This window comes from Hypanus sabinus, chromosome 11, assembly GCF_030144855.1.
Source record: "Hypanus sabinus isolate sHypSab1 chromosome 11, sHypSab1.hap1, whole genome shotgun sequence".
Lineage (NCBI taxonomy): Eukaryota > Metazoa > Chordata > Chondrichthyes > Myliobatiformes > Dasyatidae > Hypanus > Hypanus sabinus.
In genome coordinates, this window is record NC_082716.1 from 56,028,620 (window position 1) to 56,056,486 (window position 27,867).

The window sequence follows — 27,867 nt, forward strand, 5'->3', positions numbered from 1 at the left end:
TAAGGATTGCTGGAGTCTGGCTGGGCTTGTTAAGGGCATATGACAAGTCACATGACAAGTAGTGGGTATGTCTGACATGGTAGAGGTACGGACACTAAAGGGGCTGAGAACTACAGGAGTGTTAGAAGCTTCAAATGGTTCAACTTAATATCAGAGAATGTATATAGTATGCCACATGAAATTCTTATTCTTCGCAGACATCCATGGAACACGAAACCCCAAAGAATGAACGTAAGCTTTATGAGAAATCAAATGAGTGATGAGCTTTAACATGACATTAAAGCAATATGCAGTGCTCAGTACTAAGAGAAACAAATAATTAAATGGGTGAGTTTCTTTTGGAAAGGGATAAAGGGAAAAATTTCAGCAATTAGTACAAGACAAACAAATATAATCAAATTCGCTAATGCCAAAATGCTGCAAAAATGCCCTTCACAAAATTGCTCTCCTCAACGCAGGTGCCTCTCACAGCTGTGGGCTGAGCCCATTGCTGTGCACTCTGCTCACACATGGCTGCATGATCAAACACCTGAGTAATCACATTGTCAAGTTCACCAATGACACTGGAGTGGTGGGGTCACCAGCAACGACGAGACAACCGACAGAGACAAGGGGGAAGAGCTTGAGGCCTGGTGCCAGGTGAATGACCTCTTATTCAACAAGGTAAAGGAAATGGTTACCAACTTCAGGAGCACTCACACCACTCGCAGGCCGCTTTACATTGGTGGAACAGCAGTGGAAACTGGGAGCAGTTTCAAACACCCAGGAGCACACATCTCGTGCAATCTCTCATGGTCCCAGAACACATTCTACTCAGCCAGGAAATCCCACCAACATCTCTAATTTTTGAGGAGGCTGAAGAGAGCTGGACTATGCACATGTCATTCTACAGATGTGCTGAAGAGAGCATCCTACAAACTGCATCACTGCATGGTATGGAAACCGCACTGCGGTAGACAGGAAAGCTCTACAACAGGTAGTCAAAACTGCCCAGAGCATCACCTGCAGCAGCCTACCCACCATCAAGGACATAGATACAGAAAGGTGCTAGAAAATGGCCTGTAACATCATGAAGGATCCCACCCACCCTGTTCATGGACTGTTTGTCCCACTCCCATCAGGGATGAGACTATGTGGCATCCACAGTGGGACCACCAGACTCAAAGATAGTTATTTTCCCAAGCAGTAAGGCTGACCAACACCTCCACCCACTCTACTTCCACTATGTTATCATTTCCTGTCAGTTACCTTATGTACAGACACTCGTGTGCCTAGTGTCAATTTATGGACATACAATCAATTTATGTGTATATGCTTTCTTATGTATTTATACGTATTGAGCTTTTAAATTATTTTTATGGTGTTCTTTATTTTGCTGTGTCTTTTTGCGGTTGTTTTGGATCCGGAGTAACAATTATTTTACTCTCTTTTACACGTGTGTACTGGAAATGACACCAAACAATCTCGAATCTTCAAAGCCCAAGAGTGTGTGATGGGGAAATGAGTCATTCGAAAACATACTTGATTACTTGTAACAGTAGTTACTACAAGGGAAGCGTTTGACAGGGAGGCCTGGACATGTTATAGTTCTACCAGCAGGTGGAACAATAAGGGTGTGAGCTCATAACAGTTTGACTCACAGAACACTGAACAGCCCTACAGTCCACAATGTGTGCCAAACTACTTTAATTAGTAATTAAAAGCCCAGCTAAACTCATCCCTTCTCCCTACGCAATGTCCATTTCTTTCCATAACCTGCATATTTATATGCCTGTCCAAGTGCCTCTTGAACACCTCTATTGCATTTGACTACCATCACCCCAAGCAGCGCAATCCAGGTACCCACCATTCTCTGTAAAAAACTTACCCCACACATCTCCTTTGAACTTTCCCCCTTTTACCTTAAATTCATGCAATAGACACTAATCCTGGGAGAAAGGTACTGGCTGTCTACTCCATCTACGCCTCTCATAATCTTATAAACCTCTATCAGGACTTCCTTCAGCCTAAGGTATGAACACATTAATAGGGTTGTATTATAGACCACCCAATAGTCAGTGAAAATTGGAGGAGCAGATCTGCCGAGAGATAACAGACAACTGCAGGAGACAGAAAGTTGTGATTGTAGGGGATTTTAATTTTCCACACATTGATTGAGACTCCCATACTGTTAAAGGTCTAGATGGGTTAGAGTTTGTGAAATGTGTTCAGGGAAGTTTTCTAAATCGATATATAGATGAACCAGCTAGGGAGGATGCAATATTAGACCTCCTATTAGGAAATGAGTTAGGGCAGGTGATGGAAGTGTGTGTAGCAGAACACTTTGGTTCCAGTGATCGTAACGCCATTGGTTTCACATTGATCGTGGATAAAGATAGATCTAGTCCTCGGGTTGAAGTTTTAAACTGGAAAAAGGTCAAATTTGAAGAAGTGAGAAAGGATCTAAAAAGCGTAGATTGGGACAGGTTGTTCTCTGGCAAGGATGTGATTGGTAAGTGGGAGGCCTTCAAAGGAGAAATTTTGAGAGTGCAGAGTTTGTATGTTCCTGTCAGGGTTAAAGCCAAGATGAATAAGAATAAGGAATCTTGGTTTTTGAGGGATAGTGGAAATCTGATAAAGAAGAAGAGAGAGATGTATGACAGGTATAGGCAACAGGGAGGAAATAAGATGCTTGAGGAGTATAAAAAGAGTAAGAAAATACTTAAGAAAGAGATCAGGAGGGCTAAAAGAAAACATGAGGTTGCTTTGACAGTCAGGGTGAAGGATAATCCCAAGAGCTCCGGCAGGTGTGTTTAGAGCAAAAGGATAGTAAGGGATAAAATTGGTCCTCTTGAAGATCAGAGTGGTCGGCTACGTATGGAACCAAAAGAAATGGGAAAGATATTAAATGGGTTTTTTGCATCTGTATTTACTAAGAAAACTGGAATGGAGTCTATGGAAACAAGGCAAACAAGTAGGGAGGTCATGGAACTTATACAGATTAAAGAGAAGGAGGTGCTTGCTGTCTTGAGGCAAATCAGAGTAGATAAACCCCCAGGAACTGACAGGGTATTCCCCTGGACCTTGAAGGAGACTAGCGCTGAAATTGCAGGGGCCCTGGCAGAAATATTTAAAATGTCGATATCCACGGGTCAGGTGCCGGAGGATTGGAGGATAGCTCATGTAGTTCCATTGTTTAAAAAAGGCTCAAAAAGTAAGTCAGGAAATTATAGGCCGGTAAGTTATTGGAAGGAATACTAAGAGATAGGATCTACAAGTATTTGGATAGACAGGGACTTATTTGAAAAAGTCAGCATGGCTTTGTGCGTGGTAGGTCATGTTTAACCAATCTATTAGAGTTTTTCAAGGAAGTTACCAGGAAAGTGGATGAAGAGAAGGCAGTGGATGTTGTATACATGGACTTCAGCAAGGCCTTTGACAAGGTCCCGCATGGGAGGTTAGTTAGGAAGATTCAGTCACTAGGTATACATGGAGAGGTAGTAAATTGGATTAGACATTGGCTCAATGGGAGAAGTCAGAGAGTGGTAGTGGAGGATTGCTTCTCTGAGTGGAGGACTGTGACTAGTGGTGTGCCACAGGGATCAGTGCTGGGTCCATTGTTATTTGTCATCTATATCAATGATCTGGATGATAATGTGGCAAATTGGATCAGCAAATTTGCTGATGATACAAAGATTGGAGGTGTAGTGGACAGTGAGGAAGGTTTTCAAAGCTTCCAGAGGGATTTGGACTGTTGGAGGAATGGGCTGAAAAATGGCACATGGAGTTTAATGCGGACAAGTGTGAGGTATTGCACTTCGGAAGGTCAAACCAAGGTAGAACATACAAGGTAAATGGTAGGACACTGAGGAGTGCAGTAAAACAGAGGGATCTGGGAGTACAGATACATAATTCCCTAAAAGTGGCGTCACAAACAGATAGGGTTGTAAAGAGAGCATTTGGTACATTGGCCTTTATAGATCAAAGTATTGAGTATAAGAGTTGGAATGTAATGGTGAGGTTGTAGAAGAAATTGGTGAGATTGAATTGTGTGCAGTTTTGGTCACCTAATTACAGGAAGGATATTAATAAGGTTGAAAGAGTGCAGAGAAGGTTTAGAAGGATGTTGCCGGGACTTGAGAAACTGAGTTATAGAGAAAGGTTGAATAGGTTAGGACTTTATTCCCTGGAGTGTAGGAGAATGAGGGGTGATTTGATAGACGTGTATAAAATTATGATGGGTATAGATAGAATGAATGCAAGCAGGATTTCTCCACTGAGGCCAGGGGAGAAAAAAACCAGAGGTCATGGGTTAAGGGTGAAGGGGGAAAAGTTTAAAGGGAACATTGGAGGGGGGGGGCTTCTTCATGCTGAAGCTGCCAAATGAAGTGGTGAATGCGGGCTCACTTTTGACATTTAAGAAAAACTTGGATGGATACATGGATGAGAGGGGTTTGGAGGGATATGGCCCAGGTGCAGGTCATGGGACTAGGCAGAAAAATGGTTCGGCACAGCCAAAAAGGGCCAAAAGGCCTGTTTCTGCTCTGTAATGTTCTATGGTTCTATCCCACTCCAGAGAAAACAACCCAACTTTGTTTAATTTTTCTTATAGCACTTGCCCTCTGCTCCAGATAGTATCATGATAAACCTCTTCTGCACCCTCTTCAAAGCCTCAGTGCCTTTCCTGTAACGGTGCAGCCAGAAATGAATGCAATATTCCACATGTGGTCCAAGTTGAACTTCATAAAAGATCCAACACTACCTCTATCTTTATCTCAAAATGCCCCAGCAAATTAACATGCTCTACACTGATCTCCCTATCCTCCACATTCTTCTCCTTCAAAGCCAATGATTTAATGCCAATGCATTTAATGGAAGAGTTATGTTTTGCACAGGGACTGAAAGTTGAGGGATTATATTGACTGAACCTTCAATGAAACGCTTTTTCCAGTTTACACTTCACACCTGCAATGACACTCAATGGGATCACACTCCTTTCTTAAATTAGAAGGTTCACAAATACATTGCCATATAATTTGAATCTGAAAAAAGTATTTCAGTAAACAGCAGAAATATTGGCAAGATGGAACTGAATAAAGTTCCAGGTAATACAAGAGACTTATTTGGGTTTTTTCATTGTTCTTACTAAGCTGAACTTAGTAGTTCATGGACAGTAATAGCTTGGCAGAGTAGTATCCAAATGACCACTAGCTGATCACAGGAAGTATTACATTTGACCCAAAGTATATCCAAAATCCAGATGTGTACTTCCAGAGAGTAACACCAAATACTGTGCACAACAGCATCACCAGCAGATGTTTCTCTCCCTTCCCAGGCCAGCAATACCACTACTACCACCTCTTAATCACAGACAACCTAATGGATTCTTGGACCGCACTCAATAATAGGGCCCAGTACCATACAATGAATGTTTATAATCTCACGGGTAAGGAATGCTTGCTTTACTGCCACACCCCTCACCTGTAACAAGGTAATCATCTTCTTGAGACCTAGTCATTGCTTCGCCAATATCAATATATTCTGACCTCCTAGTGCCCAAGGGAATGCCGGTTTGGACATGAATTTTGGAAATAGTCTTGTGTTCAAGTAACTCGATCTCACATCATATCAGTGTTACATACCCGTGACACGTGACAGTGGTGTACTTGTCATGTGACTGGGGTTGAAGCTATACTGGACTTGAGGTAATGGTCTTGTGATGGTGGAGTGACATCATTTTCCCGCCAGTAGAGGTCATGTGACAGGTTTTTTTTTTACAGGGTATAAAAGGAAGACCCCTTCCTGTGAGGAGGGGCAGTTCGTGGCTGGATTTACCATGTCGACTTCATGCCACTGCGTGATTTAATGTGATGACGCAGTTTAGTTGAAAGATGAAGTTTTATCTAGTGCCTAAAGTTTAAAAGGTCATTGCCAGCAGTTTCTTTACAATACTGCTAGTTGAGAATCAGTGGAGAGCGAAGATCAGAGTTTGGGAGTTAAAGATCAAGGAGAATCGATTTCGACGGTGAAACGGGTTCAAACTTGTTTGATCCTTATTCGGAAGGAATTCGTTGACTGTTCTCGTGTTAATCCCTGTGAGATAGCAGAAAGGATTGAGGATAGTGTGGTAAAGGAAAGGTCAGTGCCTTTAAGCCGTTTCGTTTCATAAATTCTTCGTGGGAAAAGTTTGATCTTGGGAACCGAAGCAACACGACGTGAAAGGGAATTTAAATTGTCTTAAAAAGTCTCTCCCTTAAATGGACTGGGAGCATTTTGAACTTTTGGCAATACTACTTTAAAGAACTGTTTTTGCAACATCGCTTTAAGAACTGTAAGCTTCATTGCTTTAAGAACTGTTTAAGCTGCCACACAGCAGCTGATGTCCGGTTACGTTAGTGATTTGTTTACTTTTGGGGGGTTTGTTTTCACTGTTTAATAAACGTGTTGTTTGTTATAAACACCCTTGCCTAACTCATAAATTTATTGTTGCCTGAATCCGTAACATCAGAAAGATCTCTTCACAGCAGCTCCATGTGTTAAAATAGCAAGGTGTGAGTCATGGGTGGGGAGACAAGGAAGGAAAGCTAAAGTGTTAGGAAAAGTGGTGCATAAAAATTGATGGAGATTAATGATCAGGATAGGATACAGCCGACTAAACAGAATACTTAGTCTTTATGGTCTGAAGAGAAAGGGAACCCAAGTACTTAATCTAAGATCACCAAATATAATCTCTCCTGCATTAAGAAATTTCTTTAAAAGCAATTGTATACAACATTAAATTTACAGTCCACATCTAATCTCACACACACACACGCACACACACACACACACACACACACACACACACACACTTGCTCAATGACCATTGTTGTTCATATTTCACTTACATGGTAATGGGTTTACTAGGTATATGTTAGTTTCTATTATCTCACCACTGAATTCCTTCAACTCACCTGCCTCAGGGGTTTTGGTTATAAATGACCTACTCCACTCACTGCTGTACTTATAGCCTTGAACATGGATGCAGCGGATCTGAAGCTCATATTCTCTGAAGGGTTCACAGCGGCTGAGATAGCTCGAATTGTCGGTGATATTACTCTTAGCAATCTAAAATAGACGACAGGAAAACAATCCTTAACATCATCTCTGGTAACTCATTTTAAATCCAAGGCATTAAAATATATTGTCATAAGACAGTGTTTGCTGCATAATAAAATCTCACAGCAACAGTACCTTTGTTATCACAATGCATATGCACATTATTCCGTTATCTGTTCAAAGGAGCATAATATATAATTGTCATTATTCTGTTTATAAAAGAGATACACTGAAGAAAACCCAGTAGAATTTTGTACTAATATTAAAGTGTTGCACAGCAGATATAATATCTCCAAGGATGAGAAGACCATGCATAGTAGTTGATCCCTGCATTGCTCTTGGGGTTGTCATGGAGTGAAGATCATAAGCACACACTCCGGGTGGATAGATCCATAGTGCCTTTCGGGGAACTGCTCTGATCACCTGGATGAAATGATTAAGGGGAGGATTCAGGTTAACTTTATATTTTTTTTCAGGATGTGGGCTTGTTTGGCAAGACTAACGTTCATATCTGTCATAATTTCCCCATAACAGATGTATTGATAGATCGCGTCAGAGGATGTTTTGTGCCTGGAACCAAAAGTAGGCCAAACTGGTTAAGGACGGTCTATAAATTGACAAACATCAACCCAAAGTGTTTTCACTTAGTCACCATCCCAAAACAGATGAAATAAATCCTCTGGATAGAAACCACAAAAGAACAGTTAGTTTCAATATTTGAATTAAACATTGTCAAATAAATATTGGCTGGATAATATCTATGTATAATTTTAAATGAAATTTCTTTAATTTTATTCCTCAATAAAAATTTATTAAATAAGCCCCAAATACTCCTCCTCCTCAGATTCCCCAAGCGACTAATATATTAATGTGGATTTTACTTTTTGTTTTGAAAATATCTTACTTGGGTTTACTAATGATACCAAATCTCATAGAGATCATTTTTTAAAATCATAAATCTTCTGTTAATTTACAGCAAATTTTATATCCATGAATGCAAATACAGCAATAAGAAACCTACATTTATATTTTTTACGTCAGACTTCAAACTATACATTAATACTCTGAAAACTTCCCATAACCATAAAGCTGTAAAGACTGTACAAATCTGTCAACATTTCGGGTTATCTCTGTAAATATTTCTGTTTTGTGACTCCTTTCAGATATAGTTCCTTCTGTCCAACAGTATTTGGAGTGGATCTTCTTGTGTATTTGTATATTTAGAGTTAGTAGTTATATATTTGCTGATTTGTTGCTGCTTATGTGTGATTCCCTGGCTTTGTTAACATATATTTTTAATGTTTTTGTTTTTGTTTGTGATCAATAAAAATTTTAAAAAGTTAAAAAAAAACTAGTTAAGGATGGCTGAACCCCTCTCATGAGGGTCTGATAAGCTTTGATAACAGTCTGATTGGCTTTCCCTATGGCAGACAGTACAATGTATCTTTGGATGAATCTAGAGAATCCACTCAAGCTCCCCAGCCTTTAGAAACTGGTTTCCATCCCATGTTTTGCTATGTGAAGACACATTGACTGTGAGACTAACCGACCGCAGTGGGCCCACCACAGAACTAAATCCACTTTGGAATGAAGGCTGTTCCATTGCTGCTAATCTCTTCACCTTTCTCAACACACTGCTGCACTTCACTTCCAAAATGCTTCCTACTGGAATGGAAGTAATTTGAAAGACAAGTGGGAAACTGTTCATTTTTGTTGTCTCCATGCCAGAACAGAGGCCATTCCCAACCTGAGTTAACAAGTTGAAGGAAGTGCAGATAGTGCCTACCTAAATTCACTTTTGGAGATCGGATTGTCAGTGATTCAGAGAAATCAACAAAGTGAACTTCAGTCCTCCAACAGCCTGTCCCAACTGCACAATAAAGGTCTACAAACCCTAGGAAATGCAGATCACATCCCATACTTCTGGACCCATGTCCCAGTAAAGGGTGATGCTGATGAAAAAAATTCACAAATGCTTTCAATGCACTAGCATGGCCTATGACCATTTAAGAGGGAGAGAAAAAACAACTTTTGAAGATCAAGATCTCAAACAGAGCACAAAAATCATGATCTACCAGGAAGTGTTGATTCCTACCTAGCTGCACACTTTAGAGACCTCGACTACTCATACTAGGCACTTCAAAAGACCAAAGCTGATGATGTAAAATTGTCCATATTCATTGAATGAATCAATGGTAGTGTTGTCTCATATTAATATCCCACGGTAGATCTAATTACAGCCAATCAGTTGCAATGGAAAAACCATGTCATTTGCACGCTCAACACCAAACTCCTGAAAAAGGCACACTGTTTCTAACAGATTAAAAAGAAGACCGCAAAGATGCTTCAGAACTATTCTCAAAGTCTCCGAGAAAAAAATATAATATCATAGAACATAGAACATAGAAATCTGCAGCACATTACAGGCCCTTCGGCCCACAATGTTGTGCCAATCATGTAACCTACTCTGGAGACAGCCTGGAATTACCCCACCGAATAGCCCTCTATTTTTCTAAGCTCCATGTACCTATCGAAGAGTCTCCTAAAAGACCCTATTGTATCCACCTCCACCACATCACCGGCACTGCATTCCACGCACCCATGACTCACTATGTGTAAAACTGAGCCCTCACATCCCCTCTGTACCTACTTCCAAGCACCTTAAAACTTGTCTTAGCCATTTCAGCCCTGGAAAAAAGTCTCTGACTATCCACACAATCAATCCCTCTCATCATCTAAACCACCTCTATCAGGTCATTTCTCATCCTCCATTGCTCCAAGGAGAAAAGGTCAAGTTAACTCAACCTATTCTCATAAGGTACACTCTCCAATCCAGGCAAAATCCTTGTAAATTTCCTCTGTACTCTCTCTGTAGTATCCACATACTATAGACTAACAAGAACTGAACACAGTACCCCAAGTGGGGTCCCATCAAGGTCTTATATAGCTGTAACATTACCTCATGGCTCTTGAACTCAAACCCACAGTTGATGAAAGCCAGCACCCATATGCCATCTTAACAACACAGTCAATCTGTGCAGCTGCTTTGAGCGTCCTATGGACACGGACCCCAAGATCTCTCTGATCCTCCACACTACCAAGAGTCTGACCATTAATATTGTATCCTGCCTTCAAATATGACCTACCAAAATGAACCGCTTCACAGTTATCAGGGTTGAACTCCATCTGCCACTTCTTAGCCCAGTTCTGCATCCTATCGATGTCCTGTTGTAACCTCTGACAACTCTCCAGACTATCAACAACACCCCCAACTTTTGTGTCATCAGCAAACTTACTAACCCACCCTTCTACTTCTTCATCCAGGTGATTTATAAAAATCACAAAGAGGAGGGGTCCCAGAACAGATCCCTGCAGAACACCACTGGTCACCGACCTCCATACAGAATATGAACCATCTGCAACCACCTTTTGCCTTTTGTGAGCAAACCAATTCTGGATCCACAAAGCAAGGTCTCCTTGGATCCCATGCCTCATTAGTTTCTGAATGAGCCTTGCATGGGGAACCTTATCAAGTGCCTTACTGAAATCCATATCCACTACATCCACTGCTCTACCTTCAACAATGTGTTTTGTTAATTCTTCTGCAAACTCAGTCAGGCTCGTAAGGCATGACCTGTCCTTGACAAAGCCATGCTGAGTATCGCTAATCAGATTATTTCTCTCCAAATGCTCATAAATCCTCAGGAACTTCGCCAACAACTTGCCCACCACTGAATTAAGACTCACTGCTGTATAATTTCCAGGGTTATTTCTGCTCCCTTTCTTGAACTAGGGAATAACATTTGCAATCCTCCAATCCTCTGGTACTTCTCCCTCTCCCACTGATGATGCAAAGACCAGAGGCTCAGCAATCTCCTCCCCACAGTAGCTTGGAGTACATCTTGTCCGGTTTCGGCAATTTATCTACCTCAATGTCTTTCAAAAGCTCCAGCATATTCTCCTTCTTAATGTTTATATGCTCAAGCATTTCAGTCCACTGTAAGTCATCCCCACAATTGCTAAGGTCCTTTTCCCTGGTGAATACTGAAGCAAAGTATTCACTTAATACCTCTTCTGACTCCATGCACATTATTGCACCTGATTGGTCCTATTCTCACACGGCTCATCCTCTTGCTCTTCACATACTTGTAGAATGCTCTGGGGTTCTCCTTATTCCTGTTCACCAATGCCTTCTCATGGCTCCTTCTAGCTCTCCTAATTTCATTCTTAAACTGGCAAACTTGTAATTTTCAAGAACTCTATCAGCACCTAGTTTCTTGAACCTTTCGTCAGCTGTTCTTTTCTTCTTAACAAAATTTTCCACATTCTTTGTACACCATGGTTCTTTTACCCTACCATCCTTTCCCTGCCTCAATGGAACATACCTATGCAGAATTCCATGTAAAAGTTCCTTGAACATTTGCCACATTTCTACTGTGCGTTTCCCAGAGAACATCTGCTCCCAATTTATGCTCCCAAGTTCCTACCTAATAGCATCACATTTCCCCCCAACCTCATTAAGTATTTTCCCAAATTGTCTGCTCCAGCGCTATGGTTAAGGAGATAGAGTTGTGATCACTACCTCCAAAATGCTCTCCCACTGGGAGAGGTTAATTTCCCAATACCAGATCAAGTACAACCTCTAGTTGGCTTATCTACATATTGTGTCAGGAAACCTTCCAGAACATACCTAACAAATTCCACCCCATCTAAACCCCTTGCTCTAAGGGGATGCCTATCAATATTAGGAAAGTTAAATCTCCCATTACAACAACCCTATTATTATTGCACTGTTCCAGAATCAGCTTCCCTATCTGCTCCTCAATTACTATTGAGGAGGTCTATAAAAAGCACCCAGTAAAAGTATTGGCCCTTCCTGTTTCTGACTTCCACCCACACTGAATTAGTAGATAACCCTTCCATTACTTCCTCCTTTTCATGACACTATCCCTGATTAACAGTGCCACACCCCACCTCTTTTGCCTGCCTTCCTGCCTTTTTTGAAACATCTAAAGCCTAGCACACTCAGCAGCCCCTGAGACATCCAAGTCTCTGTAATAGTTCCATGTATGGATTATGCCTTGTTTGAATGCCAGAGGAGCACACTATACTACCTCTCCATCAAGCACCTTTTGCCCCAGCTGTGGCACAGTTTGTAGCTCCCTCACTGACCTCATCTGCCACGTCAGAAACCACAGAGGAGAGGAAAGTGCAGAACTACGACAAAGTTTTCAAAAGTAAAAAATAAAGCTTGTCTCGAGATTCCTCCACCCCACATCCATTGTACCAAAATTCAAGGTTGAAATGATTCCTAAAAGATCTGCAGGAGCATATTTGTTGGTTCAAAGCAGTGTAGAAGGCATGGCAGTTGCAGGAAGAAGAGAGGTTAATTACAAATTCAATTCCAGTCAGTACAATTTTTCCATTTGTGAATATTATTTTATGCCTCTAAATAAGGAATCTGACACCATCTATTGGTGAAAATTCATTACTAATCCTGTCCAGGGAGGACCAGAAAGACACAAAAGAATGATATAAACAATGTGAATCTGAATTCTGCAACAAATCTGGAACCTACCAGAGTCCAGCTGATTTCCGGCTCTGACGTTACTTTATATTTCACTTCAACATCACATTTTGCACTTGGTGTTGATTTTTTCCAGTGAATAATGGCCTTGCATGATGAATTGTTTAGAAATTCAGCTTTTATGATTTCAGGAGTGTCAGGCACAACTATTTGAATGGAAGATATTGTTAGAAATTGGCATTGAAATTAGATTATAATTCTCCCAACTTTCTCCCCTCCTCTGTAAAAGATGGTCATGGGAATTTATTTTGTGCCAGGTTCCATTAGTGCAGAATTCCATCTTGCAGTGCTTCAGACATTCTAGTCTTCTGCCAAAGTTATGGCAGTCCTCCAGAAGAATTTCAGAGGACATTCAACCTAGCAGACATGTGCAGGATATGTTTGCAGCTTTTGCACTTACCTATATATTCTCGATCAAAGCCATAATACTCCTTAGGTTAGTTACAGCTAATTATACCCACCAGTGGCCTCCACTAGTAACCCGACAAACTTCTGTGGAGTCCAAAGTAATTCCTTTCAAGTGGAGAGTTTCACTGAGTCCTATGTCACTGGTGACCGTGGTTTCAAATTACAGTAAATTTTGTATTGGGTGGCTCTGGAACTCAGGGTTGGAAATTCCTTATGATTTCAAATGATTTTTAAAGCACTACTTGCTTCCTGAACAGTTCCTGATCCCCACCGGGTCTCACATTTCCCTGTTGACAGCAAATCTGGGGCGAGTGGAGATTCAGCTCCATTGGATCATTATGAAAACCTTCATGCTGGCCTCGAAGGGCATACAAATGGGCCCCAATATGAAATTCACTTTGTCATCTCTCTTACTTGTGTCAAGGTGATTGCAAGATTAAATTGGAATGGCCACAGTTTATACAGTAAGTCCTTCGGTTTGTTCAGAGTTGTGATTCATTATGTAAATCCAGTCTTGTTCACACCCAAAATCTACAAAAATGTATTTGCCCTCAGGAACTAGATAATGATTATTAGGGAGACTACACGTTTCTACAAAAGTGGCTCAACAATAAATTGCTTAAATGTACTCTACACCTACTGAACCAGAGTCGCAAGCCCTGAAATTACAGATCGTAAAATATATCTGTAACTATAAACCCCATTTCCAGAAAAGTTGGGATATTTTCCAAAATGCAATAAAAACAAATATCTGTGATATGTTAATTCACGTGAACCTTTATTTAACTGACAAAAGTACAAAGAAAAGATTTTCAATAGTTTTACTGACCAACTTAATTGTATTTTGTAAATATACACAAATTTAGAATTTGATGGCTGCAACACACTCAACAAAAGTTGGGACAGAGGCATGTTTACCATTGTGTTACATCACCTTTCCTTTTAATAACACTTTTTAATCATTTTGGAACTGAGGATACTAATTGTAGTAGATTTGCAATTGGAAATTTTGTCCATTCTTGCTTGATATAAGACTTCAGCTGCTCAACAGTCCGTGGTCTCCGTTGTCTGATTCTCCTCTTCATGATGCACCATACATTTTCAATAGGAGATAGATCTGGACTGGCAGCAGGCCAGTCAAGCACATGTACTCTGTGTCTCCAAAGTCATGCTGTTGTAGCCCGTGCAGAATGTGGTCTGGCATTGTCCTGCTAAAATAAGCATGAACGTCCCGGGAAGAGACGTCGACTTGATGGCAACATATGTCTGTCTAAAATCCTAATATATGCCTCAGAGTCAATGGTATCTTCACATACATGCAACTCACCCATGCCGTGGGCACTGATGCACCCCCATACCATCACAGATGCTAGCTTTTGCACCTATCGTTGATAAAAAATCAGGATGGCTGTTTTCATCTTTGGTACGGAGAACTCGATGCCCGTTTTTTCCGAAAACTAGCTGAAATGTGGACTCATCTGATCACAGCACACAGTTCCACAGTCTTTCGGTTCATCTGAGATGAGCTCGGGCCCAGAGAACTCGCCGATGTTTCTGCATAGAGTTGATGTATGGCTTCCTCCTTGTGTAATACAGTTGCAAGTTGCGTTTCTGGATGCAGCGACGGACTGTGTTAAATGACAATGGTTTTCCAAAGTATTCCCGAGCCCAGGTGGCTATAATTGTCACAGTAAAATGATGGCTTCTTAGGCAGTGCCGTCTGAGGGCTCGAAGATCACATGGATTCAACAGTGGTTTTCAACCTTGCCCTTTACACACTGAGATGTCTCTGAATTCTCTGAATCTTTTCACAATATTATGTACTGTAGATGTTGAAAGACCTAAATTCTCTGCAATCTTGCATTGAGAAATGTTCCTTTTGAACTGACTAACAATTCTCTCACGAATTTTGGCACAAAGGGGTGAGCCTCGACCCATCCTTGCTTGCAAAGACTGAGTCTTTGATGGATGCTACTTTTATACCCAGTCAAGCCTGCTAAATGTGGAGTCTTCCAACCCGGTGTTACTTGAATATTCTGTGCACTTTTCAATTTTATTTTAACTCTGTCCCAACTTTTGTTGAGTGTGTTGCAGCCATCAAATTCTAAATTTGTGTATATTTACAAAACACAATTAAGTTGGTCAGTAAAACTATTGAAAATCTTTTCTTTGTACTTTTGTCAGTTAAATAAAGGTTCATGTGAATTAACGTATCACAGATTTTTGTTTTTATTGCATTTTGGAAAATATCCCAACTTTTCTGGAAATGAGGTTTGTATTTCAGTTATTCTTACCTATATCATTGAGCTCAAAAGTTAACAGCCTGGACGTTGCATTTCCTAATGCATTCACAGCTTGCACCCAAACCTTGTATTCCAAGGCGTCTTTGAGATGGTGTCTGGGGACAGTGACACAGCTGTTTCTGGATCCTGCTGTAAATCTCTGTTCTTCTCCAGTTTTCACGCTGTAACACAAGATAATACAGCTGTCATACTGTGTTACAGCTGTGCAATCTCTTTCACAAAATCAAAGGGTCATAAATTTTCTTAGAATCAAACTTCAAAGTAAAATTTATTATCAGAGTACATACATGTCACCACATACAATTGAGATTACTTTTTTGAGTGGGCATACTAGGCAAATCTATAGAACAGTGACTGTAAATAGGATCAATGAACAATAAACTGTGCAAAATGCAAATATATATAAATGGCAATAAATAATGAGCATGAAATAACAAGATAGATAGTCCTTAAAGCGAGAGCATCGGTTGTGGGAACACCAGAAGTAAAATGAGTGTGATTATCTCCTTTTGTTCAAGAGCCTGATGGTTGAGGGGTACATCTATAGAAATTTGCCAAGGTTGTCTAATGATATGCTGAACCTCAGCAGAATCCTGAGGAGGGAGAGGTACTGTTGTGCTTTCTTTGCAATTATATTTATATGATGGGTCCAGGACAGGTCCTCTGAGATAGGGACTCCCAGGAATTTAAAGTTACTGACCCTCTCCACCTCTGATTCTCTGATGATTACTGGTTCATGGATCTCTGGTTTCCCTCTCCTGAAGTCCACAATCAGTTCCTTGGTCTTTTTGACGTTGAGAGGTTGTTGTTATTATACTACTCAGCCAAATTTTCAATCTCCCTCCTGTATGGCTGATTCATCACCACCTTTGATACAGCCCACCCAGCAAACTTGAATATGATGTTGGAGCTGTACCTAACCACAGCCATCATAGGTGTAAAGTGAGTAGAGCACACGTCCCTGTGGTGTTCCTGCGCTGACAGAGATTGTGGAGGAGATGTTTTTGCCAAGCTGAACTGACTGGAGTCTGCTGGAAGGAAATCCAGGATCCAATTGTACAAAACAGTATGGAGGCCCAGGTCTTGGAGTTTTGAAGGGACGATGATATTAAATGCTGAACTTTAATCGATAAAGAGCATCCTGATGTATGCATATTTATTTATTTATTTTGTAGGAGAAATAACAGGAAGAAAGGCATAAACTCCAAAATTTGATATCTCAAGGCATGGCAGCCATGTCTGAAGTGACTGTATTTGGGGATGTTCAAGAGACTATTGGTGTAGAATCGATATCTCAGTAATTTGTGAGGATAGAAGGTATTACAGAGAGCATCAGTCAAGGCTTGGGGAGGTTTTAAAACTGAAGTGTCACTTCAAGTGAGGATTCTAATAGGTCAAAGAGTAGAAGTGAACAGGCAATTTCACCTGGGCCCTCAGCACCAACTCTTTGGTCAAGGAAACCCAGCAGCATCGCTCCTTCCTGGGCAGACTGAGGTGAGTGAGGTTTCCTGCCCCTTTCCATTTTAATCAATTTCTACAGGAGCCCTAACAACAGGGTCCTGACCAGCTGCATCACCGTCTCGTACAGGAATTGCAAGGCATCCGACCACAAGTCCGGAAAAGGATTGCAAGGACTGCTGGGAGGGTCACCGGGGTCTCTTTTCCATTCATCAGAGTTTTTTATCTGGAACTCTGCACATGAAGGGCCCTTAGCATTGTTGATGATCCATCCCATCCATCCTACAATCCCTTTGACCCCCTACCATCAGGCAAGAGGTACCGTAGTGTTAGGACAAGAACTGTTAGGATGGGGAAAAGCTTCTTCACCCAGGCTGTAAGACTGCTAAACTCGGTGCCACCACCCAGGTCTCATCACGCATGAAATGGCAGTAGCATTACACTGTTTACTTTTTAACTTGTATTGTATATGCACTTTATTATTTGTAAATTTATTTGTGGTAATAAATAAATTTTACAAAGATGATATGAAGATTGGAGGAGGGGCAGGTAGTGCTGAGGAAACAGGTAGGATGCAGGAGGACTTAGATTAGGAGAACGGGCAAGAAAGTGGCAAATGAAACACAGTGTTGGAAAATGCATGGTCGTGCACTTTGGTAGTAGAAATAGATGTGCAGCCTATTTTCTAAATGGGGAGAAAATCCAGGAATCTGAGATGCAGAGGGACTTGGGAGTCCTTGTGCAGAACACCCTAAAGATTAACTTGCAGGTTGAGTCAGTGGTGAGGAAGGCAAATGTTAGCATTCACTTCAAGAGGTATAGAATACGAGAGCAAGGATGTGATGCTGAGGCTTTATAAGGCACTGGTGAGACTTCACCTTGCATATTGTGAACAGTTTTTGGCCCCTTAGAAAAGTTGTGCTGGCATTGGAGAGGGTCCAGAGGAGGTTCACAAGGATGATTCCAGGAGTTAAAGGCATATCATACAAAGAACGTTTAATGGCTCTGAGTCTGTACTCGCGGGAATTCAGAAGAATGAGGGGGCATCTCATTGAAACCTTTCAAATGTTGAAAGGCCTAGACAGAATAGATATGGAAAGGATGTTTCCCATGGTGGAGAGTCTAGGACAAGAGGGCACAGCCTCAGGATAGAGGAGCACCCTTTCAAGACAGAGATGAGGAGGAATTTCTTTAGCCAGAGTGTGGTGAATTTGTGGAATTTGTTGTCACATGCAGCTATGAAGGCCAGGTCATTGCGTGTATTTAAGGCAGAGGTTGATAGGTTCTTGATTGGACATGGCATCAAAGGTTACGGGGAGAAGGTCGGGAACTGGGGTTGAGGAGGGGAAAAAAAAGGATCAGCCATGATTGAATGGCGAAGCAGACTCGATGGGCCAGATGGCCTAATTCTGCTCCTATGCTTTATGGTCTTATGGTAATATTACTTTATGTGTATGAGTGTGAGTTATACTGTATGTACTGTGTTGTGCCCTTTGGTCTAGAGTAACTTTGTTTTATTTGCTGGTATACATGTGTATAGTTGAATGACAATAAACTGAACTTGAACTTGAATGGGTGAACAGAATGTGAAGTGAGTTAATATATAGGCAGGTGAGTTTCAATGATTTTGTGGTCACAGAGATTAGGACATGGGCACCTGTTGGAATGCTTACACGTGAATGATGTTGCTGTGGATTTCAGCAGATGAGCTGTGGCAGTGGGAAAAATCAAATAGTATTCCACAACTAGGAAGAGGCAGCCTAAGTATTGGCTTTTATTTACTCTTTGGTGGTACATAATCAAAAAGCTCTGAATAGTCTAATTCAGCTTCAAACACTGGTAGGGAGAGGGGTGAATCAGCCTTCAGGGAATCTATGGCACTGATTGAAGACACTTGCTTTGACTTTCCTGTAGTTATTTAGAAAATTGCTGTGTTCATTCATTTCTGAATGTCAGATTAGCAGCGCTGACAACTTGGAAACAACAGGGTAGAGAAGAACGGTGAAATATGGGAGATGGCGGCATGATAAAGCTGGGTGCCATGGAAACCAACGCAATGCAATCTGGATGATGCTCCAGAGTTCACTCCATGTGGCATTTTTGGTTTCATAACCTTTTGTTACATTACATGATAAATATCCATAAATCACAGTTTTGAAATTTTAGTAAAAAATTTATCTCAGCAGCTTTTTGTGGTGGAGAGATTTTTAGTATGCAGTAAGCTCCTCAACACTATCCCAAACAACATTTGCTTTCTTGTCTGAACATTGCCTTAGGCATTTGTACCGGAATAATGGACAGGTCATAAATGGAGCATGGCTCAATCCATTGATCATTCTCAGTAAAAGGTGGGCATTTTTCACCTTGATAGTAATACTTCACTAAATAATGCTCACAGATACATTAACAAATCCATTACCATTTGGAGGGTTTCACTTTCAACTTTGCAAGCCTGTAGTTGAGGTTAATTACCAGAGCAACTCATGGTTTAACACTTGATTAGTTGTTCTCGAAATAAGAACTTCAATTGAAAATCAACATACAGTGACAGCTCGGTTTTGTGGCTAGAATTATCCTGGCCACAGATGACGTTTTAAAGAAATAAATAAGTGCCAGAAAAAAAGATTTATAAATTAATCTAATAGAACAAGGTATCCTGCTGCAGGGTTACCAAATTACTACTGATAGGAATACTGTAAATACAAAATATTCTTTCGGGTTTGCAGACCCAGCATCTCTGACCACAATGCATCTTTCCACAGAAATGCAGAGCAAATGCCAGTAATAAGGAAAGTTCAATGAAAAAAAAACAACTTATGGTCAGTACTTATTCATGCTTAATTTGGGCATGGAAATATACCAATGTGACATTCATTTTGTGATGAGGAAAAACCTCCTCATTCTTCAAGTATATGTGCAAAATGCTCATGCATGTCATCTAACATTGGTATAAAATGGAGTTAGTAAGCCATATGAAAAGGCCATTAATTTTTGTACATCCATGCTATTCATAAAAGGACTTATTCTACTTCAAGTTTAGTTACTGGCCTTATACATTACAGTTTTTCTGTATATACTACAGTGGATTCCGGTTAATTGGGACATCAATTAATCAGGATAGCTGCTTATTTGGGACTACTCTTAAAGAACAAAAACTAATCAAGGATTCTCTTTGTTTATTGGGGACACAGTGCCAATTAATTGGGAGAGGAGCCTGTTGCAGAACAGTTTCTAACTAGTGTCGGTTGCATGTGCTTGTGGGGCCATTACACATTACACAGTGCTTAGAGTGAACAGTTTTTAAATGGTGTCATTTGCGTGTGTTTGTGTTCAAAAATCACTGATAGTTGGTGAGAAATAAGCAGTAAGACAACTTAGAATTGTTTTGCTCACTGTGGTTTCAAGAATTCAGACTTAGAAATGCTAGAAACCACCAGGAGTGAAAATGAAACAACTTCATTACTTCAACAAATTTGGAACTACAAAAATTTGAAGATATTGACGATCATTTTGAAGGATACCTTTGGTCTCTACTGGACACTCAGCTCTCACCCGTGGCTCCAAGTAGCTGTTTGCATTCAACAGCAGCCGCACTGCTTCGACTGATGGACTAAACCAGGTGAGGGATTCATACCCTGATGAGACCTGGACATGCCTGTCCTTCCCTGTAAGGTCAGTTCGAGTGGACTGGGCAAATGAGGTCTACAGTGAGATTCAACGGCCAGGAAGGTGGTTCTGCAACGTTTCACGTATGTGTTGTTTAGTGTTGATGCTAGAAAGTTTCACTTTAGTCTCATCCAACCACAAGCCCTTTGTCATCTTTACGGTATCTTCTAAGTGACACTTTGCAAAGATAACAGGCAAGGATATGCTTTTTCTTAGTGGTACTTCTGGTGCAAATCTAATACTGTGCATCAGCCAGGTAATACCGTTCCCTAGTGTAAAGTATGGTGGAGGTAGCATCCTACTTTGGGGATACTTTTCAACAGCAGGGATTGGGAAAGCTGGTCTGGATTGATGGGAAGATGAATGCTACTAAAGGCAGAAAGATACTGGATTAAAACCGGCTAGCCTCTGCCAGAAAGCTTAAACCGGGGAGGTTGTACGTCTTTCAGCAGGACAAAGCCCCAAGGCACACTGCCCAAGCGACTACGGAGTGGCTTCAAACAAAGAAAATGGATGTCCTTCAGTGGCCCAGTCAGAAAGCCAGCAGCGTCTCTACTTTCTGTGAAGGCGGAGGGAAGTCCATCTCCCACCTCCCTATGCTCATCACATTCTACAGAGGTTGTATTGAGAGCATCCTGAGCAGCTGCATCACTGCCTGGTTCAGAAATTCCACCATTTTGGATCGCAAGACCCTACAGCGGATAGTGAGGTCAGCTGAGAAGATCATCGGGGTCTCTCTTCCCACCATTACGGACATTTACACTACACGCTGCATCCACAAAGCAAACAGCATTATGAAGGACCCCATGTACCCCTCATACAAATTCTTCTCCCTCCTGACATCTGGGAAAAGGCACCGAAGCATTTGGGTTCTCACAACCAGACTATGTAACAGTTTCTTCCCCCAAGCTATCAGACTCCTCAATACCCAGAGCGTGGACTGACACCAACTTACTGCCCTATTGTCTTGTTTATTATTTATCGTAATGCCTGCACTGTTTTGTGCACTTTATGCAGTCCTGGGTAGGACTGCGGTCTAATAGTTCTTTTCTGTGTTGTTTTTTATGTAGTTCAGTCTAGTTTTTGTACTGTGTCATGTAAACCATGGTCCTGAAAAAACATTGTCTCATTTTCACTATGTACTGTACCAGCAGTTATGGTTGAAATGACAATAAAAAGTGACTTGACTTGACTTGAACCTGATTGAACATATCTGGCAAGACCTTAAAGTTACAGTCTGCCACTGCTCCTCAACTAACCTGGCATAGCCTGAGCAATTTTTCAGGGAGAAATGGGTGAATCTTGCTCCATCATGTTGTGCAGAGCTAGTAGAAACTTATCCAAAAAGACTCCTGGATGTAATATCTGTGAGAGGTGGTTCAACTAAGTACTGAGCAAAGAGGGATGAACACTTCTGAACTACGACACACACAAAATGCTGGTGGAACACAGCAGGCCAGGCAGCATCTATAGGGAGAAGTGCAGTTGACATTTCAGGCTGAGACCCTTCATCAGGACAGCTGACATTTCAGCTTTTGAATTTTTAGTTTTTCATGCTTTCCAGTTTCCCCTGTTTTTTGGGCTCTACAGTGATTCACAAATAAAAATTTCCAATTGAATTGATCAAAATCCCTGGTTGTAATATTTATTTAAGTAAACAAAGAATTGGGGCTGAATACTTTTTCAAGGCGCTTTACATGACTATCAAGACATTTTAAAACATTGTTTCAAGCACCCCAAGCAACCCAACCTGATTCAAGCTACACTACAAGCTGATCCACTCACCCTAACGAGCCTGTGCTGTTTAGTAAGATCATAGCTGATCTGATTACAACCTTTACCCCCTACTTATCAACTATATGTCATCCTCCATTGTCAAAATATTTGCAGAAACTCCTTTTGTAAGGGAATAGCAAAGACATGAACCAATGAGAGAAGATACCATCTCAATCTCAAATGGGCAAACTGTTAAAGACAATGCCCAGTTCTAGATTATTACATCCTCTCCATGTCACTCTGTCTAATTCCCTCCAGATCTCCCATGTTTCAATTAAATCTCTCTTCACCTTTCTAAACACAAGCAAATCCAAGACTAACCTATCCAACTTTTATACAGAGGATAAACTTGCAGCTTCGAGTATTAATATAACAAACCTTCTCTGAACAGCTTCAAAAGATTTATATCCATCCTTAAATAAGGAGATCAATACTTAAGCAATACTCCAGATGTGGTCTTACCAGCATGCCAGACAACCAAATCATTAGCTCTCTACTCTTGAATTCAATTCCTTTAGCAATAAATAATTTTTATTATCTTTCCTAGGACACACAAATTCCTTTGCATTTTCGAGTTCTGTAATCGCCCACCAATTTTAATTTTTCCCACTTAATTGAACAAATTCATATATTCCACACATTATCCTCCATTTGTCACATCTTTACCCCTTCACTTAACCATTTATATCCTTTTGTACCTTCCTCACTCATATTTCTCTTGTTATGAATGCGCAGCAACTCTGAGGGGCCGAAGGGTGCAAAGTCGCCCCCTCCTTTTTGAGAATCGCAAGATCGCTATTAATTCGGGTTTGGGACCCAGGAAATGAGAGAGAGACACACAGAATACACAGGGTTTGGAATGTGTCCTGGCCTCAGCGAAATGGAGCCACTGATAACGGCCATTGTCTCTTGGAGATGGAATTGTGTATTGAGTACTGTACTATTCATTGAAACCCCTCAGGGAACGACCAGAGTGGGCTGGTTGAGGGATTGCATCATCCCAACCTGATTGACATCTGAGACCTTGTGAGTAAGGATAAAAGAGGGTCTGGGGAACAACCCCTTTAGACGCACCAGGAGAAATGCTAGCGATCCCGTGACAGCGTTTAATAGCGACAGCCCGTGAGGGCTCGCGTGCGTCCTCCCTTGCCAGGGTAATGGCTCATCATGGAAGAACGGCTTAGCTAAAGGAGAGGCCACAAGTGAACGGTCACACCAATGAGACTCCGATGGATTGAAATCATAAAAAGGAAAGCCGGCAAGTTTTTCTCCCAAAATCTCTCTCTCTCTCTCCAACCAGCGGTCCCCAAAGGCTGCAGCCTGCATGAACTGAGTGAACTTTATATTTCCATCGGACAATACATTATCCCCTAGACAACGATAGAGCTTATTTCTTATTGATTATTATTATACCCGCACTTTTAGATTTAGTATTGATGATGTATATTATCTTGATATTGCATTGATATTATTTTTGTGTATTTTTGCTAATAAATATTGTTAAAAATAGTATCATCAGACTTCATCGGACCTCTCTATCTTTGCTGGTAAGTGACCCAGTTATGGGATTCGTAACACTCTGCATATATTTATGTTATTAGCTAATTTAGCAACCACTTCTTTGGTCTTTATTCAAGCCATGTACATAAATTGCAGGAGCTGAGGACTTTTTCTGGCTGGTCGCTGTGGCACATTGCATTACATCTGGCCTATTCTCCTGTCCCTGTTAACCAGCCAGTTTTCTATCCATACCAAACCAACACCCCCTTGCACCATGAGCTTTGATTTTCCAAAATAACTTACATTCAGAACAAAAATCTAAAATACTGGAAAAGAAAAACAGTTAGTTCCCAGTCAAAACCATGGCCTATTGAATGCTTTCAATATTTATGTGTTTGTTTCAGATTTCCAAAATATGGAGACTTTTAAAAATTTACAATCTTTGCTACGACACCTTATCCAATACTTTCTAGAAATCTAAGCATAGTGCGTGTATCTGCTCCTCATCACCCACAGGACACTTTATAAAGAAATCATCTTCCTCAGTATTCTTTGATGTCCTTGGAGTCAATTTTTGCTTGAAGAAGAACCTATTCACTGTTTTGACACATTTTACCACATTAGTGGCATCATATGAACAGAAGTGGTTGCTGTTATGTATCTGTGTTGATAAGTAGATTAAGACAGGTCATGATAACAGTTGTCTGAACTGTGTAGCTAGAACAATTAACAGAAGAAACAAAGAGGAGAAGGACTCATTGGAGTAGTAGCATAGTTAGAATGAAAGGAGTAAGTTCTTTTAACAGAGAGAGGATAGGTCCTTTGAAAATGCTGCCGGGGGGCTGGTAGAAGCAGATGCAACAGTAACTTTTTAAGAGACATCTAGACAGGGAAATAAACAGACAGAGAATGGAGGGATTGGACCATGTGCAGGTAGATGAGCAATCTAAAATGGCATTGCCATTAGCACAATTATGGTGGACTAAACAGCCCTTTCCTTGGCTGTACTGTCCTATATTGTGCAAAACAAGGATAATACTTAATAAACTTGGCCTTGAAGAATGGGAAGTAGGATGAGTAAAGGTGAAATGGACGGCAACAGTAAAAAGATATATTAGGAGTCTGTCTTGTGATATATTGTCAATCAGTAGTAAGTAGTAAAAGGTTTTCTAGAGAAATGAGAGGACAATATGGTAATATAGAATATAATGTGGTCCGAAACATTGACTGACCCACTGAGCTCCTCCAACAGCTTGTTTTTTTTTGCTGATAGATAATTACATTTAGTTGAGAAGAACATAGCTTACTCAAGAAAACTAAAGACAATTACATAGCTGTGCAGTATAGTTATTAAGATGGTCTAGGAAATTAGATTAAAAGATTTGCCAGGCCATAAGGGTGACAGTATTTTAAAGAAACACTTCACAACTGTATTCAACACCATGGTCTGTATTGACTTTATATTTTTCCTCCGCCTAAAGCTTGCTCCTTCTAGATTATTGTTTCTTTTGTTGCTGAATAATTGCCCTTTCTCACTGCTGCTCTGTCTTGTTTCCTTTCTGCCTATGAATCCCTTCCTCCAACATGAAGCACAGAGTCTGGTGCGAAGGCAATATCGGTGCAACAAAAGCATGATCCAGCAGAGTTAGAGCTATTGACTGCTGCAAGAGGCCGGTTGGTTGATAGAAAGTGACCATTCAAACCCTTATTCCAATCATCCTTACATGCAAGGACAAGGTCAGGAAGGTGACATTGTGGTAATTCGTAACTGACCCTCTTTTCCATCTGTGGAACCATGCAAGCTCCATTTTAACATTGCACATGGAGTGAAAACTACCCTAATTTTTACAAGTGATAATATAGTCTCTCCTGCCTCAAAGCTGAAATTTACTATAACATAGTGTGTGAAATGAGAGCTGAATAAGCAGTTACCTCTGATTAGAGATCTTCCACTGCCCAAAAAGAAACACGAGAACATTGGGGAAAATGATACAAAACACTCTTAAGGGTTGTTTTCTCTTCAGGTGCAATGTTGGAAGCAGATGCCTGCGATGAGCAGTGCTCATGGAACTTTACTGGTAGAAATCATAATACAGAGCCATAATGGAGGAGTGTAAAAGACTGTCATGGAAGTGAGGGAAAACATAGAGTTAAGGGTTTAGAAAATCAGTGGGAGTGGGTGGTACTCAGGGTGGGGAATGGGTAAAGACATTACTTCAGCATTTCTTCAGCCTGGTGGTTGTCAGCATAGATTGAGCCCGGTGATGTGAATAGCACTAGGTTCAAGACACTGAATCTTCATTGCAACATGTACTCCAGGTGTGCGTGGCTAAAAGTAGGCCTTGTCGACTGAGATTCAAGATTGTTTATTGTCATTCCTGACAATGAGTAAGTGAAATGATTGTTACTCCAGATCCGATGCACAGTTAGTGTGAAAACCGCAATAAGTACAAATATAAAAGCCATCCTATATACTAAAAAACCATATACAACCAACTGCTGAGGGTGACCATATACAGATAAGATTAGATTATCTACATAGACTGATTGTATGCACATAAAGTAACACTTGGAGCAGGAGTATCTGCGTCCTCCGACAGGAAATGTTAAGTGACAAAGTGAATCTTGGCAAGAGGAACTCTTCTAAGCAGCAGCGGGCGGGGCATGTGAAAATACAGGAGGACAATGATTGTGTCAATGAACACATTAGGTCAGTGACCCAAACATAGAGGGCAGAGCATTACAGTCTCAGGCACGCAGATGCATACTGTTTCTTTTTCGTGTGGGGACTCATTAATTTATGCCTCCTTGTCCATCAATGCATTTTGCATCATCATTGAGGGACAGGAGAAGTCTTGGAGGACTGGAGGGTTGTGGATGTTGTTTCAAGAAAGGGAATAGAGATAGCCTAGGAAATATTAGACCGGTGAGTCTTACTTCAGTGGTTGATAAGTTGATGGAAAAATTCATGAGAGGCACGATTTGTGAACATTTGGAGAGGCATAATATGATTAGGAATAGTCAGCATGGCTGTCAGAGGCAGGTCGAGCCTGATTAAATTTTTTGAGGATGTGTCTAAACACATAGATGAAGGTAAAGCAGTGGATGTAGTGTATATGGATTTCAGTAAGGCATTTGATAAGGTACCCCATGCAAGGCTTATTGAGAATGTAAGGAGGCAAAGGACCCAAGGGGACATTGCTTTGTGGATCCAGAACTGGCTTGCCCACAGAAGGCAAAGAGTGGTTGTAGACAGGTCATATTCTGCATGGAGGTCGGTGACCGGTGGTGTGCCTCAGGTATCTGTTCTGGGATCCCTACCCTTTGTAGTTTTTATAAATGACCTGAATAAGGAAGTGGAGGGATGGGTTAGCAAGTTTGCTGATGACACAAAGGTTGGGATTTTTTGGATAGTGTGGAGGGCTGTCAGTGGTTACAGCAGGACATTGATAGGATGCAAAACTGGGCTAAGAAGTGGTAGATGGAGTTCAACCCAGATAAGTGTGAAGTGGTTCATTTTGGTAGGTCAAATATGATGGCAGAGTATAGTATTAATGGTAAGACTCTTGGCAGTGTGGAGGATCAGAGCGATCTTGGGGTCCGAGTCCATAGGACGCTCAAAGCTGCTACACGGGTTGACTCTGTGGTTAAGAAGGCATGCAGTGTATTGGCCTTCATCAATTGTGGGATTGAGTTTAAGAGCTGAGAGGTAATGTTGCAGCTATATAGGACCCTGGTCAGACCCCACTTGGAGTACTGTGCTCAGTTCTGGTCATCTCACTACAGGAAGGACGTGGAAACCATAGAAACGGTGCAGAGGAGATCTACAAGGATGTTACCTGGATTGGGGAGCAAGCATTATGAGAATAGTTTGAGTGAACTCAGCCTTTTCTCCTTGGAGCAACGGAGGATGAGAGATGACCTGATAGAGGTGTACAAGATAATGAGAGGCATTGATCATGTGGATAGTCAGAGGCTTTTGCCCAGCTAGTACGGAAAGGCACAGTTTAAAGGTGTTTGGAAGTAGGTACAGAGGAGATGTCAGGGGTTAATTTTTTTATGCAGAGAGTGGTGACTGCATGGAATAGGCTG

General features: G+C 41.0%; 1 protein-coding gene across 1 annotated transcript in view; it reads right to left on the reverse strand.

The window, feature by feature from the left end:
* The window catches only part of LOC132401978 (interleukin-23 receptor-like), a 94,004-nt gene that overhangs the window by 56,291 nt on the left and 9,846 nt on the right, over positions 1-27,867 (reverse strand). The window contains exons 6-8 of the mRNA XM_059984370.1: positions 15,367-15,536; positions 12,656-12,810; positions 6,933-7,086 (exon numbers count right to left, since the gene is read on the reverse strand). Of these exons, the coding sequence (XP_059840353.1) occupies positions 6,933-7,086; positions 12,656-12,810; positions 15,367-15,536 (479 nt within the window). The remainder of the gene's footprint in view (positions 1-6,932; positions 7,087-12,655; positions 12,811-15,366; positions 15,537-27,867) is intronic.